Genomic DNA, 22,305 nt, shown 5'->3' on the forward strand with positions numbered 1-22,305 from the left:
TTTGGGGGAAAGAGAGAAAAGGCACAGAGATGGAATGGAACCCTTTTCAGCTAAAGGATCATATTTAGCACACAAACAAGTGGGTATAAGTGACAACAAATGACTTTTAAAAACCACAATCTGTTTTCCAACAGTGCTTCCGTGACCATAACTTTGGAACATTTTTCCAGCCAGAAGTGTGGCTGAAACTCAGACCTGTTTTAACCTGTTGCAGGATCCCTTTACAGAAGGGTTTGTGCGTTGCAACCCTGGTGAGGCTGTGGGACCTGACCCTACTTCAGGGTGCCCCTTCCAGCCCTCTGTGCCCATACATTTTGGCTGTCCCGTGTCACTCTTGCTCTGCCAAGCTCCAGTGCTCAGTTTGTTGCTGCTTAGTTTTTGTACTTCACATTCCTCTTTGATAACGGTGACAGGCAACAACCCGTTTGATACCCTGTTGGTGTAACTAATTCCAGCTCAGCAAATGGGAAACCCCCCTTTGATAAACATTTATTCTTGGAGAACACAAGCAGAGTTGGCAGGCACCTACCTTCAAGTCAGTCCTTGAAACGCAGCATGAAAGTCAAAGATTGGTGATAGGCAGGTGATTATTTCTGCATGGGTAATTCTCAAGCAAGATCCATTTGCCTATATACAGGTATGCTACCCTCACTGTTAATAGGCCTGAGTAACTAAAAACATTCACCTGAGGCAGGCATAATTGGACAGGCTCTTTTGTTTCATCCTATTCTCTCTAGGCCGTGTTACAGTTTACACTGACCTGCAGTAGGTAAGGAAGGCTGATGTTCTTTCAAGCCTCAGATTCACATGCAGATTTGTGTTTCACCCTGGTGTATGTCCTTCACAAAATATACTGGGATGTCATATCCCCAAGGTGGAAACAGTGCCTTCTTTCTCATGCATGTAAAACCTGAGAGGTGCAGTTAACTTTCTCTGAGGTAGCTTGTCATCTGCTTTGCTGGTCTGGATTTTAGTTCAGCAAATTTAGTGTCAAGCCAGGAACCCTGGGACTCAGTCAACAAGGCAGGGAATGGGTGAGGGAGACTTAGACAGCACTCTAGAAGACAGGGGTTTTTTTCTAGGTATTCTGTAGTCTCCATGAAGAGCTTAAAAGCAAGCTGAACATTGCAAGTTTGACATCTATGTGTACGTCCCTTAAACTTGTAGTATGGGATAATTTTGTCTGGCAGCGGTGATGAAAGTAAGTGGTGCAGACAAATAGTGGTATGTGAAATCTCTGTAAGCAGCATACTTGTTTTCTGCTCTTGTGGCAGGTGCAGCCTTCCATGTATTTGTACCTGGCCTGAAAGCCCATGTCAGGAGTGACAGTTTCTTTGGGTTTAGTCATATGCTGTAATTCCCTGCCACCAATTCGTTGGATTTTGGTCTGCTAATGTCCCACCAGGTACTGTAGGAGTTGATGTCACAGTAAGGTCTGTGATCTGCAGCAGAAATTCATGGTGAAAAAGGGACATGTACTCCTAAACCAGTGTGGATTATACTTCTGGTGTTTTTAGCTAGGGAAGTTTTTTTCTGGGTAGCAGGCAACATTATGGCTTTGTGAGGATAAAGTACACTGTCTCAAATACCACCTCCTTGATGGAATATATGTGCTGCCTTGCCAAGATACCTACTGCAGCGGTGATGTTAACTGGTTTTCCCTTTTCCCAGAGACACAGATACTGTCAGAGGTGCTGAAAAAGAGATAATTCATGATACAGAAGGTTTTTCTCCTTTAGACAGATCAATCCCTTCAAAACCACATGCTGTTGTGCAGCCTGTGGTGTAACTGTGGTGCTGGGTTCCCCAGCAGCCCCCGCTGGGGTGGCTCCCCAGTCCCACAGATCCTGTGCACAGCCTTTCCTCTTCAGCACAGGCTCCAACCTGTACACACATCCCAGCCCAGCTCTGGAAATTCAAACACAGCACCTTGTGGTCCAGGTACATTTATCTGCTGGGCTTCAGGATAAACCTGGTGGCCACAGCAACTTTGCACAGCACGGCAAATGGTAACTTCTCCATGTGGACCTTGGCTTTCTGCATTTCTTGCAACTCTGTGCATAATCGGGTGAAATCAAGTGAAAGTTTGGTGCAAGTAAAAGACCAGAAAAAAATCTGAACCCTCCCTGGTAGCTGGAGATTTTAAGGACTTCAGTGTAGAAACAGAGGCTGACCCGATTGTCTACACAGAGAAAAGTTATTAAAGTGAAAAGAGCTTTTCATTTTATCAGCTAGATTCATAACACAGCAAGGAGTGGATACTAGAAAAATTAAATCAAGAATGCAGCAACCATGAAGGTGATTAATTTTGATGCTTTTCTAGAAGGGGCAGGGCTGGGTTTCGGTGTCTGTAAAACTCTTAAATCTCTGGCGTGTGTCACTTGTTGTCTTTACTGTGGGGTTTGGACGTCCATCATGTTTGTATGGAGTGAGATGTTTTCCACATATGTGCAGAGCCATTTTGGGAGAGCTCAGTGGTGACTCATGGGCAGGAGACAGTGGCTCCTGGAGTTCCCCCGGCTCCTCCACTGATTGCACCTCAGTCAGCATGTGGTTCTTGTCCTTCTGATGAGGAGGGTCAGGGTTGCTCAGCAGCCCCCTGCCAACACAGTCCAGATGCCAGGTGGAGGGGGTAGCCCTGCTCAAAGGGCTTTTGAGCTGTGTGGGACTCAGTGCCTTCGTGCCTTCGTGCCTTCGTTTGGCCACTGCAAAAATACATCGTTACAGGGTGAAAAGTGCTCAGTGGTGCCTCCTAGAAGTGCTGAACCTCTTCATCCCAGCTTACCAAAGAGTCTGACTTGGAGGAAGTCTTTTAGTGGGGAAATAGTCCTGCTTTTTGGGGAATGTCAAGAAAGACACCCCACACACACCCCCCGGTTGAGAGTATTTTGCTTGGGTACCTGGCTCACTGCTCTGGTAAACGTTTCAGTGTAGAAGTTATATTTCTTGCTTTTCTGCAGACTGTACTACAGCTGCTGCATGATAAAACAGTAGACACAAATAGAAAAAAAAAAAAATCCCTGGTGTTACAGAAGTACCAGTGTGTACTTGGTATCATTAAGCAGAAAGTCTTCCTCTTGACCAGGTAGATGAAGCAGAAATTTAATTCATTACTAGGAGGAGGACAGAGCAACATACAGTGGCATTAAAATGAAATGCAGGTCCCCTCCTTAGAGCCTGAGATGCCTTTGCTCCAGTAACAAATATCCTGAAGAGGTCACTTACTCTGGCTCCCAGTTCTGTTAAAATCATTGTATTATGCGCTCTGTTTACAAAATAAGGTTTACACTTTTAATTCTTAAAAGCAGAGGAAAAACCTGAACTTGGCAAAGCCTTTTGAACTGCTGAATCAAGAACTAGCTGCTTGCAAAGAGGGATTAAAACCTTTTAATCCTTTTGTGTAAAAAAATTTGGTGTTTAATGTGGTAGGCATGCTGGCAAAATTAATTTTCATGTTTTTTCAAGCACAAGATTTCAGTTCTGTCTTTGTTTCCTGGTCCTGCATATCTTAGCTGGTTCTTTACACTGTGCAACACACTTTATTAACTTTGAAGTTTTGAAGAAATTTGCAAATAACAAAATGCAGATTTGGAAGGAAAAGTAAGTTGCTAGGAGCTGGCACAGCTGTTCAGTGCTGCTTCAGGCGGCGTGGTGATGACTGATATCAGAGCCCAGTAGATGGGGTTTTTATTCTCTTGTCCCTTGTGCATATTGTGTGCAAGAGAGAAGGTGGCCTTAATTCAGGTACTGAATTTTGTGTATGATTAAGTGAATGTTCTATATGGATGCATTTGAAAGCCCTTAAGTGAATGTTGTGTAAATGGTGATAATTGGAGGCCGTCTCCCTGCAATCCTTTCTCAAGCTAAATAAGGTCTAAGGCCAAAGGCCCAAATGCTTAATTGTATTAAACACAGAGGCTGAAAAATTTATTAACTCAGAAAGTGTGTATTACCAAGTTAATTGGAAGTGCCTTTAAGCTATTACCAGGTGGAAATTTGACTTCAGGTTTCAATTTTAAATTAAAGCAGAAAAACCATTCTGTGAGGCTGCTGGAAGCTCTGCAGTTAGAGCAGCTCTCCTCTGCTCTCCTTTGTTTTTCTACTCTGTGTAATGCTTACTATAAATGCTGGGAATTGAAAGCTGAACCCATATGTAAGGCTCTGGCTTTTCCCCAAAATACGTAACAGGCTGCACACACAAGCTGCCAGTCCTCTAGGGGAACGTAAAAGCAGAGGATGGGAAATGAAGATGACCTCAGGTTCTAGAAGGATGTTTTCTGGGCTATTCTTCTGCTTTGTTTTTAATCAGTATTCTTCAGTTGTATGCAGGACTGCTTTATGCTTCTTGAAGTATTTTTCTTTTTCTAGTTACATGTTATTTCAGTTATTGGAAGCAAATGCAAGAATGGTGTCATAGTAGAGGGGTTGATTTATTTCTCCCCCCTTCCCTGACACACAACAAACTTTAAAAACCCCATGGACGAGACTCAGTCACAGCAGAGGGATTAGCCAGAGTTAGGGATTTTCTTACTAAGATGTAAAGCAGCTCACACTGATAGCCAGCCAGGCACTTTGAGCAAGACATTGCAATTACAACAGGCTGGAAAAATAACGGAGAAAATTTGCCACCCTGCGTGCAAAATCTGTAGGCCCCCTGCAGATGTGATATGAAGAGAAACCACCTCCCCGCTGCGTTTAGGTTTAAGTTGTCTGCATAAAACTCCACAAATTAATCAGCACCCAGAACGTTCAGCACTGCTGAGTGACTTGCACGGCATCCTCGTGTGACGGCTGCCTGAGACAATTCTGGTTCAGTATCATGTCAGTTAATTTTAGGTGTTTAAATTTTGTCAACAATTTCCATGATTCATAAGGAGACAGAATTAGAAATTTACTCAAGTGCAATACTATGATGACAGGCTGTTGCTGTAGCTTATTAATATCCAGTAATCATGGCCTTAACACTTGAGTGAGTTAATGGCTTTTAACCTGTATTGCTGTGGAATAAGCAGGTTTATCCAAACATCAGCATTTAACAGTGAATGCCCAGTTTTTACTGGTGAAGGATTGGTTTATTTATACCTGCCCAGATATGAACTAGAAGTACACACAACACGTGAGGTTTTAATATGTTTCTTCAAGAAGAAATTTTAAAATATTCGAATTTGACTTAAATTAGCAACTATAAATCTGAGTTGGCAAAAGGCAAAAAGGTGGCTCGAAAATGCCACTCTGGGTGGGATGGTTCCCTCTGTGTGTCTGCAGAGACACCTCAGCCCTGTCAAAGGCATTACCTTTAGACTGGGCTTGTGGTAAGGAAAGAGAAATGGTAAGGAGCACCCGTTGCCAAGACAGTGAAGAGGCAGGAATTGAAGATGGTAAGAGTTTCTGAGCTTAAGCTGTTACAAATACTGATAAAATTATACGTTTGACCTAACATGTACCCTTGCATTCTCCTCAGTTATGCTTACTACAGATAAACAAAGCACAGTGGGTCTTGCATGCTGAAATGAGTGCCTTGAATCTTAGTTCACAACATTTCCTGCTAGTGTTCAGGGGAAAGCACAACCTCTGCTGGATGACTGCTTTTGTTATTTTTGTAGTGTAATTGTTCTGTTGAACATTACAGAGGTCACTGAACATGTTAAAAGATCTGCTTCTTGGAATTTTGGGTATTAATCATTTGCTTTATTCGATTTCATTTTGTACAAACTCAAAAGTTATCTGTGAGTAACTTCATGGAAGTCAGGATGTGAAGGTGAGGAGACATGCAGCTTGCTCTGAAGTAATGTTTGTAGATTCTATTACCATGGACACCCACACTTGAAGCTGGAAAACTCAACCACTAAAACTGGATTGAAATAGCAGAATCATTTGTCCTAGCTGTTGGGAATCTCTTAAGCACTAAAACTTAATAAAATGATAAAACAAAAGAGGAGCATATGCAGGTAGCATTAGGTAACCTGTAATTCAGAGTGATCTGAGGAATATGTTGAATTCAGAATGCCATTTTCTGTGATTGGGATTCAGCTAAGTCATTTAAAGTGGATGTGAGAAATGCTTATGATCCATTCCCTGGATAAAATGAGAATTGTGTACATATCTGAGCATGCAACATCCCACTATATACATTTGGATTTATTTAATAAGTACCTTGCACCAAGCAATAGAGGACAAAAATTTCATTTACAAAGTGCTGTCATCTTAGTGAAGTAAAACCAAAATAGGAGAAATAAGGAATGAATTAGCATTGTGCGCTCACCAAGACCCACAGATGCTTTAGTAAGCTGTTGTTAAAGGCTCAAATAGGCACTTCCTCTGTGTAAATTATCCAAGAATAAAAAGTGCAAGTCTGAAAAATTGTGTTTTGACAAACAGTATTCATAATAATCACAAAGGGACAGGAACTACACTCAAACAATGGGGGGTATACTGAAAGGAAAGCATAAGGATACGAAACATAAGGATAGCTGGAGAGCCCACTGGCTTGCCTCCTGCCCTGCAGCAGATGCTTAGGAGAAGAATCATAGATCAGCTTTCACCAGAGTATCCTTCCAGCAGACATCCATCCATGCACAGATATCAATCATCCAAGGTCATAAAGGAAATGGAGAAAGAGAAATACCCTTGCTGTGTATAAAAGCCTGGGCCACCTCTGTCTTCTAGACCGCTTTATTTCCACTTCAAAGTCAGCCGCGAACATGAGAAAGTCTCTGTCGTTGTTGGTTTCTTCCCAGTGCTATAACTGAGCCACATCATCATGTTTTGTGTATTTGTCCTGACAGCAGCCATGTGAGAACAGCAGGTGAGTTTTACAGTGGAAGGTGAGGCACAGTTGTGCCTTTGCATATGTGACAGGGAAGGTTAAAGGCAGGGATTTAAAGCTGAATTTCACAATTTCCAGGCTCAAAAACTGTTTTCACTACGATCTGTTCGTGCTTGTGCCAGTAATTTCTTCTAATTAATTTAGCCCAGGCACCTAAATAAGGTTACCCATTTATGCCTATTGTATGTGCTTATCTAGTTCATCTTATATCGCAGCTGTAATTTTTTTTCTTCACAAAGGAGACTACTTTCAATCTTAATTTAGCTCAAGTCATAAAAGCTTTTGGATAAAAATACAAGCTCCCCTCTCCTACAACACTAGTCTTATTTTTGGCTGCCCTTCTATTTAGAGTAGTGAGGACTTGTAGCGTGAGGACAAAGATATTTGTTTTTAAAATCTCTCACAGCAGGTGAGTGTTCATAGAACACTTAATTGCAGATGTGTTTAATACTTCATTTTTCTCATACCTGTGTGCAACCCTTTGGAAAAATAGCATCCACAAGAACAGGAGGTGCAGTATGTTGCCAGTTTTTGAATTAAAATTTTTGGATGATATTAAAACATTTGATGTGGGTGCTAAAGACTGAAAAAACATCAAGATTCAACTTAATTTTCCCATTTATTTTAAGAAAATGATGGCTCTTTGAAATAAAACAAGTTAATATTTGGGTATATGAAGTATATTTATGTTGACATCTATTATGTTTCGGCCACTTGAAATTTTTGGCTCCTACAAAATTACAAGGAAACTTCTTTTATGTGACTTGTGTGTGCTTAACGTGTAGCCAAGTGCAAGGATCCATGCTTAATATCCAGGACCCAGCATCATTTTTCAAAGATCTGGCTGATGAAGTCAGGTAATGTAGATCATATGTTGCTTCTCAGAGGCTATGGTTCACATAAAAGACACTTTGCCAAGTTAGGGAGGGGGCTACACATCTGTGCTCAGCCTTGAAGGAAAACTGGCAAAAGATACTTTTCTCCCTGGGAAAGTCCACTGGGTTCACCGAGAACCTGCACAGCCTAAAAACAACACATGTGATGAAGTGACTTTGAACTGCTCTGGTAAAGAAAGGAAAACCTGAAAAAGAGAACTGAAATGTTACTGTTCTGCTGTGGATGTTTGGTAGGGGCAAATTTTAAAATGGACGCCGAGACGGTTTTCTGATTTATAAGAATTGTTTCGTAAGCAAACTGTCTAGAATAGCAGAGAGCAACAGTGGTTTTTGTATGTAAAATACAGGTGAGAGAGGCATCTTCATGGCTGGCCGTGCCCTTGCTCTGAGCTGCCCGACAGAAAGGCTGTCAGGGGCTCTCCAGGAGGCCTGAGGTTCTGTCTTTGAGGGCTTCGGGTTCCCCTCCCAAACCCCTCACACTTGCTTTTGCTGGGCAGGGCAGGCATCAGCCATCATGGTTAGTGCTTCCCTAACTGTCTCTGGGCTTTCTGTGCCCAGGTTGTCGCAGACCTTTTAAAATATGATTTAAAGGAGCGTTCCTTTTGAAAGCGTCACACGCCCAGCTCAGGACTCTGCATGAGTTTTCTGTTGTTTTCCAGCATGCTGAAGTAGTCTCGTGTGTGGCTAAATCTCTGCTAGCATCTCTTCCACGCCACGAGGCCCTACTCGTGATTCACTTTATAGGATTATCTGGGAATCTGTGCTTGCTCGGCAAGTGGCTTTTTCAACACTACCAACTGTGAAAGGAAAGTCCTTTTCTTCTGAAGGTTTTTTTTTTAATTTCTCAATGGAGACCATGTCTGAGCAAGTTGTTATTTTTACGCCCCCAGCCAAACAAGACGAAGCCAGTGTCTTACAATAAAAAGAAAATACTCTTATTTTTTACCGTCTTCCTCCTCAGAACTGTGTTGTTCCCATAAGCTCTCTGGAATTATTTAGTTTTGAGCAAAGACTGAACAGGGAAAATTCCAGCCAAGAAGTTGAAAGTTTTCTCAGTCTCCTGCCTTAAGCTTGTGAGTGAATGGAAACGATGAGAGAGTGGCTTCCCCTCCTGGTGTAGTAGGAACTTGGTTGTGAAGTGAGGAGCAAGAATTAGTTTAGAGCGTGAGGACTGAATGTGCTCCAGGGATCTGTCACTGAGCAGAGAGGCTAGGGAGAGAAGGGCTGGAGTAGTTTGGACTTGTGGGAACTATGCCAGTCTCTAGTTGTTACTCCACGCAGTGGAGTCAGTGAAGGTGGGTGTGATGGGCACCCAGCCATCCAGCACCTCTCCCTGCTGTCATCCAAGGCTTGCTCGGGAGGTTCTCTCTCGGGCTGATATTTCACAGATTTGTCTCCGAAATATAATCACTCTTTTTTTCCCTCTCCTTTTTTCTTTTTTTTTCTTTTTTTTTTAAACTTTCAACAGAAAATCCTCAGCTTTGGTCCATAGGTCATCAGGGAAATGATGACAGGACAGGATTTCACTGCAAAAGACACTTCAGTTCCTTGTATTTATTTGTAGCAACAAACAGTTGGTACATCCATAACCCTCTGTGGAAACTCTGGTTACTTTGAATTTAAGGAGAGGGAAAAGATGACACATAGGTTACTTCTGTATTTTCAGTACATCCTAATTTTTCTTGATTGTTTTTCTAGGGCTACCCTAAGACTGCAAACACGCAAAACAAACCAAAAAGGACAGCTTGTACCATGACCTGACCCTATCTTTGGTGTTGCCCCTTAGAGGTAACTAGTGTTATATACCAAGGCAGCTTCCTCCAAGCAGTAGTTACAGAGTTGTTGGTTGGAGGGGAGATGTGGAGGATGTCTAGTCCACTTAACATGCATTTTTTACAGACACCACGAGTTTAGTGGATGGTCTGTCACACTTCTGTTAGCTCTCACTGAGATAAGTTTTGGGATTTGCTGTAACAGTTACCAATCAGTATAAAGATATGTATGCCCATGCCTGACTCTATTGTCCTGGGGCCAGGGCTCAGGATTATAGGTTTGCTTAATTAGTACCTTCCTTCCATTTCAAAACTTCAGGGCATACAAATGTTTAAAATGGCTTTGTAGAAATACCCTTTCCCAGACTGAGAATTTGTTTTATATATATATATGTATACTTCTGTGACCAGTCTCGAAGGATTTAGATGGTTTCCAGAAACCGGTGTTGCTCAATTAAATGTGCAGGGGAAAAAGATTCATTGCAACAATGTAAATTCAAGGCAGCAGGTTTTTTAGGTTTTACTGCAGGTGAACATCCAGTTTCCTTTTGTTCTGGTTTTTAATAGTATTGATTTTTTTTTTTTAATGTACAAAAGTAAAGTAAGTCCTCAGTGTACGAGCCGAGGAGTAAATATACAGGCAGAGGTCTAATTGCATTGCATTCTTCAAGGACAAAAGTTTTTGGATTCTGCTGTATTTGCCATTTGAAAAAATTACACTAAACTACACTAAGATCAAAGTAAATAACAGAAAATCAAAAAACCAAATCAGCTGCAATACAAGACATCAGCTCAGCACAGTGCATAGCTAAACAGTCAATCACACTGCCATCACTAGCAGCCTGAATGGTAAATTAACATTTCACTGGAACAGATGAGAGGCGAATAAACACAGATATATGTAAATACAAACTAAGTAGAAATAGATATGATTATAGATGAGTAAATATGTGAAATCAGCATCAGTTAAGCAAGCACACTTAATAACTGCTTGCTGTCCATGTCAGGACAATGTGCCAAAGCCTTCAGACAGCAGCCATCATGTCTTAAAAGGCATTTTCTGGATTTTGAGTGCAGTCCTGGAGCTCCCTTCACCAAGGATGGCAAAATTCAGTACACTTTTGTGAGGAATTTCTGTGGTGAGGCCAGATCTGGGATATTGCTCCACAGCTGCTAAGGGAGAGGTATCATCTTCCAGTGCTCCCAAAGCTCTGCCTAATCCTTCCCTCAACCACTGCGCTCCCTGCCCTGCTTGGAAAAGAAGAAAAAGGCATCTTTCTGCCACATTAGGGGCCCAGATGTGCTCCACAGAGGCTTTGGTGACCCTGGAGCTCCTTGTAGGGGTTTGGGTGCCAGTGTCTGGAGACAGGGAGGGGAGTAAGGAGCAGAGCATGGCCCCTGCCCTCTTCAGTAGCTGCTTCTGTCTGACTGGCTCAGCTGTAACTGGCAACTGCATTGCATTGAAATCTCTCATACATTAGGAGAATGTGTTTAAAGGCTGTCTTTCTTTGGGATTGCTGGATTTGTATCCTTCCTAGATCAGGGAAACTCGGTCCTCGGTTTGTCAAGAGTTTAAAGCCCCTGGGCTGACAGATGTCATCCTACTCTCCCTCAAGGACACACTCGTGGATGTGTCCAGAATGTGAAGGTGTGAAGCCACCAACAGCTCTGCTGAGGTCACTGGTGCGTTGTCTTGGGAGTTGAACAGGTTTCTTCTCTCACTCATGCTCCTTCCCACATGCCAGTAGCTGTCTCTGACGTGTTTATAGGTCAGGTTGATCTTTGAAGTGGTTGATCAGAATTGTATTTGAATGTGGCCACAGTGTGACCTGTGCATGGAATGACATCATGGGTGGACTCCATTAACTCCCTCTCTGGAGTTAAATGTTTTAGCTCTTCACAGGGATACGGGATCATCAAATGCTTCTCACTCGGACAAAGCAGTATTTCAGAAAGGTCCTTGGATCACTTAGTGCAAAATTTTATATAGTGAGTGCAGAAATAAAATACAACCATTCAACCCGGATGCATAGTTTTAGCCATCTGAATCTGTCATGTAAATCCAGAAGACACAACTGTATTTTCATGCATTTTTTATCGATTATTAAAATGTTACATAATACTTTTTTTTTTTTTTCATTTTTGCTTAGTCTTTCAAGTTTGAATGTCACTTTGGTTTCTTTGCTGACTTTCACTTCTAGTGATTAGTTTCTTAGCAAGCATAGGCCAGCTCTGCAGGTTTCCAGATACTTAGGCTGTAGGATTTTTATGTCAGTCCACATTTAAAATTAAACTAAAGGTTGTCATTTGTATACTTAAAAACTGTATCTGTTAATTTTTATGAACGTCATAACAGCTTTCAGTAAAACTAATGTCAAGGTATGGTACATTTCATAGGTTTGGTGTGTCAGCTGTTCTGTAATTTCCAGTGCTATGACCATGATATAAACCTGCAAAATCCATTTATTAAAAAAATAAACCGTAAAAATGGTTCCAAATTGTCATATACCTGAAGGAATGCCCAGGGGGCTGGGGGGAGACTTCTATTGCCCTCATTTATAGGCAAGCCAGATGGACTTTATTCATTTCAGGAAAAAAAGGTACTCAAGCAGAAACTCTGCTTGTCACGTTGCAACCTGCACTGAATTTGTGTGGCCAAGGCCATTCAACCTGGATTTGCAGTAGGAGCACCAATTATCTTACAATTTAGATTAACATGACACATTCCTTGCTTATCTGATGTTATGTCCTCATGGGGGTGATTTGGTTATTTTTCCAGGCAAGCCAACGTTTATGAAAGCTCCTGAAGATCAGATTGGGATTTCTGGAGGAGTGGCCTCTTTTGTGTGTCAGGCAACAGGAGAGCCCAAACCTCGTATCACATGGATGAAGAAGGGGAAGAAAGTCAGTTCTCAGCGGTTTGAGGTAATTACAATTAAAAAAAAAAAAAAAAAAATCCCAAAACCAAAATTTCGGTAATCAGTCTAATCCTTGCGGGTCTTAATTACATAATAATCACTTCAGCTTAGGTATCTCTCTGTCACTACAATACAGAACCCTAGAGCTTTAGAGTAAGGTACGTTTCCTTCCCTGCAGCAATGCAATCTGTAGAGCAGGTGGTGTCCTTTGAGCATGATGCTGGAAGCACACACATAGGACATCCTTCTTCAGAGGGGAGACTGGGGCTCACACGGAATTGGATGGCAGATAAGAGCTGGATCTAGAAGTAATTTTCAGTTTTCGTTGTGAAAATGTATAAGGCACCTCTCTGACCTGCTGTTCCCAGTGGAATTCAAAAGTGGGATGCCAAAACGCTGCTGGATGGCTTTCTAAGCAGTGGCCATCCCTCCCACAAATGAGCTTGAAAGGGGCACACTGAAGTCATCCTGAAGGGTGAATTGACTTCCCTGTGAACTAAAGCATGAGAGAAAGGAAGGGAGAAGAGCAAGTATCAGAAATGTCTTTGAAAAAGGGTCCAATTTGGTTCCTATTTTAAATAGCAAATACATTTTCACTGACTTTCTCCACCTTTTTCTCCACTTCCCTTTCTTGGTGTTGGGCTCTTTTCTCTAAAACTGCCCTTGGAAATGTGACCCTTTGGCAATTCTGTGGCCTTTCCTCTAATCCCCTGTCTTTGATGTTTTTGCTTTTCTGACTGGAGCATAAGATGACTTTGCTGCCCAGAATGGATTGATTCAAGTCACCAGTTTTAATCATGATTTCGTATGTGAGCAGAAAACCTTGATTAAAGTAATCAATTTTAATCTTGTTTTACATTGTTATTTCTCCCTGGTAACGGTTAAGTTTTGTTGTATAGTAAATATTTAAACATTCTAATTTGTAAGTAGCTATAACCTTTATAGTGAATTTGGTGCTTATTGTGGCTGACCAGAGGGCTGTGCCATACTATATGCATTTATATGAGCAATTCCATGCCTTTGTTCACATCAGTTTTGATACATAATCGAGGCATTTTTATTATGTCAGGAGATAGTGAATAATATCTTTCTTTGTTTTGCTAGATAATTATGAATTTTACATCATTATTGAGCTAGTCTTAATTGGGGAAAAATTGGAATTTAGTTTAAATGAAAAACCCCCCTGAAATCCAAGTACACATGCTAAGTTGTGACACAGAAGATGTATCCATCGTTAGCAAATGAGCAGCATTTTGGCCTTAATGTCTGTCTGGTCCTTAGTAGTTGTAGCTCCATTCCTATCCCACAGTGTTTGTTCAAAGGATAGTAAGGGCAAAAGAGCTTTTCTGCTGTTTCATCTCTTAGCTTTTTAGTCCTTAGCTTTTTAGTCCTTATCACTGAAGTGAATTAATCTCTGTAGCTGAATTTGTCTTGTTTCAAAATTTTGCAGTATCCCTATCCTTTGTAAAGGTTTAGGGTTTTGTCACAGTTTCATATTTAATTTTAAAATGAGTATTTAAAAAAAAAATAATTCCTTAAGATGTATTATGGTGCTAATCATATTTCTCTGTCTTTCTTTACTTGACCCCATATTAGGGGTTTCTGCAAGCTGTTTCTGTTACTTGAAACAGAAGGACTATTCCTTCTGGTGTGAGGAATAACAGATTTTTTGGTGGTCTTGGTTACCTTTTGATTTCTTCCTATTTCTCCTGTCACTGCAGAGTCTTGTGGTGCACATTGTTTTTCTCCTTCCTGTTCTCATTCATTTGATCTTTATGCTGTGGGAAGAACTCCTGAACAGGCTTTTGAAAAGAGGGTAAAAGTTTTGCACGGGGGTAATGCAGGTCCTGGGCTGACCTGCGTGTCTGGAACGAGGTGTTGCTTGGTTTCCTCCATCTTCCCCTCCATTCCCAAGGGACAGGAGGAGAGGTTGTACCTTTCCCTCATGCTGTCACCAACTTCTGCCGTGCTTAGCAATAGGAGAAGGGTGAGTTTGGCAGTAACAATGGCCTGAGGCTGTGCCTTCACAGCCTTACTGTTAAGGAATAACATACTGATCCAGCTGCAAACTAAAAAATATCTCTTTATTCCATGTATAAGTCTGAGTAATTCATGTAACAGCTTAGCAGGATGGATGGAAAGGCAATGATTTATTAAGGACTTAATTTATTATGCTGGGGAAGAAAGTGTAATTACATCACTGTTGATTATGCTGGAGTTGCAAAGTACCTGATGCTGAAGGACATTAAAACCCCTCACTGTCTGCTGGAGTTAGCATGCGCTGTAGGTACTCAAGGTTTTATTCAAGTTTGGTTACAGTTTTCCTGGCAATCCCACAGGAGTATATCACTCTGCTCTTCCATCAAGGTGAAAGTTGGCACTAAATTGTGATCAGTGTGATTAGTAAAACCATTAGTGCAAATATGGCTCAGATGTTTTAAATCATCAGATCCACATCTTTATTACCAGGCTGATAATTTGTCAACCTTAATTGATCCATAAAGAACCTCATTGGATCTTCATTTGTTCTGGCCTCCTCAGAGGGCACATATGTTCTTGACGCTGAAATTTTTGTGTTTCTGGACTTGAAACACTTGACTAATCGCACGGTAATTTTAATACTTACAGGGCTTGTTTTGGTTTGGTTTTTGTTTTTCAGCCTCTGCGTTGTTTTTGACTTCCAGTGTTTGTTGCATAAGATACCAGTAAAGAAGTGCTTTCTTTTAATTTCCAAAGGTTATCGAGTTCGATGACGGATCGGGATCGGTTTTGCGGATACAGCCCCTGCGTGTTCATCGAGATGAAGCCATCTACGAGTGCACAGCCACCAACAGCGTCGGGGAGATAAACACCAGTGCCAAATTAACAGTGTTAGAAGGTAAGGGGGAAATCCTTGCGTGCCTTAGGTGGCAGGAGACATGGTTTTGGCAGCTACATGTTGATGTGGTGTTTTTAAATGGCATGGTGATATTCTAGCTTTGGTTTGGGAAAGCTGTGTTCTTCCTGCATCGTTTGCTATAATTTCTCCTAGTGATAAGAACCTCATTTTTGAGATAGTCATGAAAGGATTGCAGATTGTGAACTTTCTTTAAAGTGCTTTTGTTCTCTGATTGAGGTGTGTCATTTCTGACTTGGAGGGCTATCCATAGAGACATTTGTATACTTCCCTCATCAGTTTACTTAGATAGAATGCCCATTTTTAGGGTATCTAAGTATTGTATTTGATAATCAGAAACTTAATCTATGTTTCTGCACCTTCTGGACTAAATCGGCACATTTCTTGAATAGATTTTCAGATACTCTTCAGGTTTTGAATTTGATGTGAATTTGAGCTGAGAGGGTTTTTTTTTCCAGTGTACTCACAACTTGTAATTCTCCTTTTACAGAATAGATTTTCATCCTTGTCTGCTATATGAGCAAGTTTTATTTTGCTTGCTGTGTTGTTTCTGCTAAATGAAATGTTTTGTGGTAGAACAGTTTATTAGATATAAAAGAGCTAGTGATCAGTTGATTTTTTTTGTGTGTGTATTTAAATGTCAGAATCATTGTCTGCTCCTAAGGAAATGTGGGTTTTTTTCAGCACATCAGTGTGTGCTATCATTTGTTTATATATAGGATTTTGTAAATGTACTGAGGTGTTACAAATCCGGGGCATTTGGCTGAAGGGATTTTTCCCCCTTGCATTTACTAAGACAAGCAGGAAAAGGCTTAGGCAAATTGCTTAATGTTCGTGCATTGATGTAAAAACTTCTAAGGAATGAAAAACCTGGACTGTTCATTGTTTTAGGATTTTTGAACCAGAGGAGACTGGTTATACCAGTGGTGAGTGTGCCAACCATACATGACAAGTTACCTATTGTTCCTTGTTCTCCCACCCCCATTTATAGCACAGGGGTAATCATATTTTCCTCTCTGCTCTGTGACAAAGAATACATTAAACAGCTGTAATGTGCTGAGGCACCGTGGTGATGGGAATCACAGAAATCATTCAATACTTGATGTGATTCTGTATCTTGTTTCTGGAGGTGGGGCATCTTAAAGATCAGCTTGCTCTTCAGTAATAGTATTATTAAGAATAGGATAACAGGTGCTATAGACTTGAAAATTATTGGGAGACAAAAATCAGGTCCTTTTTGTTACCTCTTGCCTTTGCAGTCGTGTATGTGAGTGCAGAAAGCTCTGTGGAGCTCTTTCAGCAGTTTACGTGCAGATCTGCATTTAAATGCGTCTTGCAACTGGATTTTTGTGATACTAGATACTTGAATACCCAACTGTTCCAAGTACATTCCTGTTTCCTTTGGTTGCAGTTGCCTTTATGTATCTTGGATATGTATGCACATGCACACACACGCTAATAATTTATTTGCTCTGTGTTAAATGTTCAAAGGCCCACAGGGACATGCATTGCATAAAGGAGCACAACAGTATTTCTTAGCTCCACAGTGCTCCTGCTGATTTCCTGATGAGGTGAAACTCGCGGACCACCACATAAATAGGGAATGTTAGGAAGCACCAGACACAGGAAAAGGCACGTGGGCATACAATTTAAGAGCCACAAGAGCAAAAGTCACCAGCAGTCAGCCACACAGAGCCTGCTTTTCTGATTGGCAAATTCCTTTAATTGGGAGTAATGCTGGTTGAACGTGATCCCATAAGGTCAAAAATGGTCTGCAAGCTGAGGGGCTGTGTTTTCCACTCTTAACTGAAGAGTATCGACCCTTGCTGGGCACTCTTGTAATGGGCAAAATTAAGAAACATTTGCTGTCTAACAGTTTGTATGTGCTCATGCATATAGAGTTTTGAGATTGATGGAGAGGATGAAGCGCTACATGTGCCTTTTATGTTGGCTTAACTGACAAAGAAGATGAGTTCTGTTATGATGTATCTTCATTTAAGAAAAAGTGCATTATATTTCTCTTTTCTGAGACTTTCTGTGGGCAGTCATGTTATCTTATTCTGTGTTGTCTGCCATAGATTATGCTGTTTCTGCATTTTGTGAATATGGGGATTTTTTATTATTATTAATATTCCTTTGCTTGCATGTTGGCAAAATGGGCATTGCAACTTGGTGCCCTGGTTGTGGTTATGTTTAGTCTCAATGGCTTCCAAAAAACAGTGGTAAGTGCCCAAACTCTCTGTTATGCCATCACTTTCCTAACATAAATTTTGTAGAGGTGTTTGAACATGATGCATGTCATGTGGAACCCTTGATACTCTCAAGACTGTCAGCTAGGATTGGATTTTTCCTCCGCTTCTGGGGTTAAAATAATTTCTGTAATTGGTCTCAGGTGGCAGTTTGAATGATACAGACGTTCTGCACTTCCTTTCAAGAATTTGACTAATGCAGTGGTCCCTGGTGCATGACAAAGCTCTATCATAGACGTCCTCATGGTTACATGCTGCTAAATACACAGCATGTATCGATTTTTACATTAAAAATCCTTTATAAGTTTTAATGCTTCTTCACAATTTGCTCTTGAGAACATAGGCCTTAACATTAAATCCAGAAGTCACAGTCAGGGTTTAGCAGGCTGTTATTAGATGTCTTTGTGGCTAACTAATCTGGAGCTTTATTTTATTTAGATTTCAGCGATGTTTCACAGATCAGAGGCACATAATCCTTTCTAATTGCCAACTTATTCCATGCTGAATATTAAGAGAGAAGCATGAGTCCAGTCTCCTGGAGGAATCAGGAATTCTCACATAAGTGAATCTCTTTTAACAGTTCAGTCCCCTCCTACCCTTTCATTCTTTGCTTGTCTCTTATTTTTCCCTTCTAACTGCAGATTCTGTTGTGACCAAACTACGTATACTTAATAGAACTGGAAATTATTTCTCCTGTTGATAGTAGAAGAAATAGACGTGCGTATACCTTCTCTTCTCATTTCTCCTGGGTAGCTGATAAGCTGAATTATGTATGAGTCATATTGAACATTTCTATCTTTTTTTCCAATTACGACCTGAAGCAGCACAGAAGTATGTTCCTGCCTGGCAGAGGAGGAAAGCATTGCAGGGCGGGGAGGGCTAGAATCAATAAGCTGACACACATTCTCAAGAAAAGCCTTGGGGACAGTTAGTGGCACTAACAAATTAATAAATATATTATTCAGTGGTAATGTTGAGAATTACAGAGCTTTTTAAGTAGGGAGGTTATATGAAATGTGAGTAGGAAGGATGCAAGAACGTAGCAGCAGGCTGATTGCAGGAGTGTCTGTGTGGTGTTCTTCCACAAGACTCCTTCCATGTTCAGCACTGCAGCTGTGTTGGGAAAGATGATGGTAACAGTTTGTCTCTAGTTGCCTGTACAGCAAAGAGTGCCTTCTGTCTCTGGTTTCCAGCAGTCTCCACCCAACAGGAAGATAAGGAAAAGTAGTGGAAAAAAAAGAGTCTTCAAAGGGCAGGCAGAAGTATATAGATTTTTTTTTTTTTTTTTTTTTTTTTTTTTTTTTAATTTTTTTGGGGGAAAGAAAGGAGGCTCAAATACAAAGTACGAGTCCCTTCTCCCAGGGCTTTCCAACTTGGACATTCAGTTTCGATTTCAAGAACTGGGTAATTGTTTAATTGCAACTGGTCCTTTAATGCTTTAAAAGAAGTCTTTTTTCACTCCCCTGTAATCCAGAGCATACAGTCATATCCAAGTGGTACTGAATATATTCAGTTTCATTTCCCTTTGTTTTTAAGTAGGTTAAATGAAAATGAAAATACCATCTCCAATTTCCATTCTAGATCTATGCAAATCCCCTATGCCTCTATCCCAGACTCCTAATCATGTGGTGTGTAGTTATCTGCCTGGAGAGTGCTGCCAGGCTCCACAGGAGAGCAGCTTCTGGTAAAGAGGACAGACAGAGGAGCCAGAAAAGGGTTGCTTGCACAGTGGGTTTCTCAAGGTAACCTGGGAAGTTAAATTCTCCTGGCTGGCTTTGTGCTGACGGAAGTTGGGGAAGTTTTGGAGTGTTACCCTGAAGGGAACCCTGGGCCACAACCCCTTCAGAGATGTACCTGCTGTGGCACAGACAGATCCATGGCCACAGATGCTTCCAGATGTACCTGCTCTGGCACGGACTTGTCCATGGGGGTGTCTTGTCCCTGCCTGGACTCATCCCCAGGCCACAGCTCCTCCAGTGCAGCAGCACAGGAACAGCAGTGATGCCTTGGCCATCTGCCAGCCCAGGTACATCACCAGGGCTGTTACCAAATGTTCCCAGGCATGGCAGAGTGAGAGGATAACCAGCGCAGCAAGCAGTGAAAGCAAAAAGCAACCTCTAATGAGCACCAGACTCTAATATACAGTAAGGCAAGCAAGCTCCATGGCAAGCACAGGAGCCTGCCAATTAATAGCTAAATAGCAATAGCAGGTATAAATTCGATTTAGCACATTTCAGTCAAGTCTGTCATTACCTTGAACCCTTTGAACCCCACGTTGGGCACCAAAAAGGACTGTCCTAGTTTGACTCCAGCCAGCAGCTGCTCGTACCCTCCCCCTTTGGTGGGATGGGGGAGAGAATTGGAAGGGTAAAAGTGAGAAAATTTGTGTATTGAGAGACAGATGAAACAAATGCCACACATGCCAGCCAAACTAAACAGGGAATTCCTTCACCACTTCCCACAGGCAAGCACTTGCAGGAAAACAGGACCCCATCACACGTAACAGTTGCTTTGGAAGATGAATGCCATCACTCCGAATGTGTGTGGTCCCTCCTTCCTTCTCCTCCACCAGGTTTACGTGCTGAGCTTGGTGTTGTATGGCAGGGGATGTCCCTTTGGTCACCCGTCCTGGCTGTGTCCCCTCCCAACTCCTTGTGCACCCCCAGCCCACTCGCTGTGGGGTGATGTGAGAAGCAGAAAAGGCCTTGACGCTGTGCAAGCCCTGCTCACCCTGAAACATCCCCGTGTTATTGACACTGTGCTCAGCTCAAATCCAAAACATAGCCCCCTACAAGCTACTATGAAGAAAATGAAGTCCATCCCAGCCAAAACCAGCACACCTAGAAAGTTCCTGAGTGCAGCAGCTGTCCCGGGGTGGGAAGCATTTCTACCTTATCGTAATTTGCTGCTTACTGAACCATGTCATGAGCTTAATTTCTTTCACCATCTGCCAGTTGATTTCCAGTTCCTGGGGTTACCCTGTTTGAAATGCTGTAAATGGTAAACATTTGACTGTTACAAATGATTTCTGCAGAGAACTAGATCTCAGAAGGCCTGAACCAATATGCCCTTTTTGTAAACATTCATCTAAAAGTGATTTTTGTCATTGGAATAGTAAACAGAAGTTAGCTATGTTTAATCCTTGTTAATGTTTGGTTAGTTACAAAAGGATCAGTTGGATCACTGTACTTTGGCTCATGTTTGTTTTCATTGCATTTGCATCATTTTGCCAAGAAGAATTTCTAGCTATGTGTTATAAAACTGAAACAATTATAGAATGGAAATTGAATCTATTTGCATGTGCTCCTTCTGATTGTGTAAATAAATTAAGGCTTCCTGTACCCTGCTGCTCCTGAGATTGGTACTGTTCTCTTCATGTCTCTGGTCAAGAGAGGACAGGTCTTTTCTCTGCATGTTTCATGTTAATTAAGTGTTCCAATTTCCTTTAGTCTCTTCTGGGAAGAAAGACTGCTGTGGTCCTACTGCAGAGGTCCTACTCCTGTTCTTAGCTCTCTACTCAAGCAATCAAAATCCTTTCTGGAGGAGGCAGGCAGTTAATGGACCTCTGTAACCATTGCACTGCCAAGAGCTCCAGCACAGTTGAGTCTCCACGTGCTTCACTGCTTAGGGAAATGCCATAACACAGAGCACCTATCATCTTAATCCAGGTGTGAAATTCCCGGTTCTCTTCATGATATCTATTTGCTTTCAAAGATTGGATTCAATAAGAACATTAGTCTTGCTCTTATTTTTTATAATATGTAACAGTATTTTCTTGACTGTGAGCGTAAGACAGAGAAGTAATTTTCTCAGGTGAAGAAAAGTTTTAAACTGTTGTTGGTCTCTCCTTCAAACAGGAGAGTCAGCAGATCTTTAGAATGTATCAGGCCCAAATGCCATAATTTCCATTTCTTATCTCTGTTTAAATGATTAACTAATGGCACATAACCATGAATGTGTCCATGGTATCAAGTTCCCTCAGAAGACTGCCATGCACTAAGGTTAACATCTAGGTTCATTCCACAAGTTTATGAAGCAAGAAATAAAACCTTTGAAAAGTTTTATATGAAATATCACAGAGTTAATGCCAAGCTGAACCCTTTGGAGCTGTGCACTCCCATAAAACCTTGTGTCTGAAAAACTACTGACCTCCCAATCTTGAGCACGTTCTTCTTTTACAGTAAATGGCTGTTTCTGCATATTACCTCCCAAATGAGGTCCTGTGAGATTACATCTGTAACGGGGTGGGATGTTGTCACATTCTTATCAGCAAAGTATCAATGATATTGCAGTGCCCAAAAGCAGCACCCGTGATTCAGGAAGGACTGCCCAGATAGAAACAAGTGAACTTTAAGTGTCAAAACAAACAAGAAGGAAGTATATTCTACAGAACTCTGCAAAAGCTCAAACACAGGTTTCGTATTGCCAAGTAGCCTGAAGTTCTAAGTGTGCAGTTGTAGTATTAAGTGTGCAGTTATAGCCTGTTAAAAGACTTCTCAGAGCTCCTTGCCTCACGCAATTGATTTATTCCAAGTTTATTTAACAGTTTATAAATGCTGACTTTGGTACTGGAAATCACGTTCAACTAAGAATTTTTTTACCAATAGCAGTTGTCTCTATTCTGTTTGCTCCATTTCTGAAATCCCTCTTGAAGATATTCAGAAACGAGGAAGTTCGTTCAGAGCCTTGTGGCGACCTACTGTTATCTTCTGTCTGTTACAAAAATTAATAATTGAGTCCTGGGCATT

The 22,305-nt window shown here is 41.3% G+C and overlaps 1 protein-coding gene across 17 annotated transcripts in view; it reads left to right on the forward strand.

Annotated features, from left to right (window-relative positions):
• PTPRF (protein tyrosine phosphatase receptor type F) overlaps positions 1-22,305 on the forward strand; it is a 376,048-nt gene that overhangs the window by 166,962 nt on the left and 186,781 nt on the right. For all 17 annotated transcript variants that reach the window (XM_051796949.1, XM_051797006.1, XM_051796940.1 and 14 more), the window contains 2 exons: positions 12,274-12,419; positions 15,149-15,290. In XM_051796949.1, the coding sequence (XP_051652909.1) occupies positions 12,274-12,419; positions 15,149-15,290 (288 nt within the window). The remainder of the gene's footprint in view (positions 1-12,273; positions 12,420-15,148; positions 15,291-22,305) is intronic.

The sequence above is a fragment of the Manacus candei genome, unplaced genomic scaffold (genome assembly GCF_025592945.1).
Source record: "Manacus candei isolate 608988 ecotype Guabito, Panama unplaced genomic scaffold, ASM2559294v1 h1tg000005l, whole genome shotgun sequence".
Classification (NCBI taxonomy): domain Eukaryota; kingdom Metazoa; phylum Chordata; class Aves; order Passeriformes; family Pipridae; genus Manacus; species Manacus candei.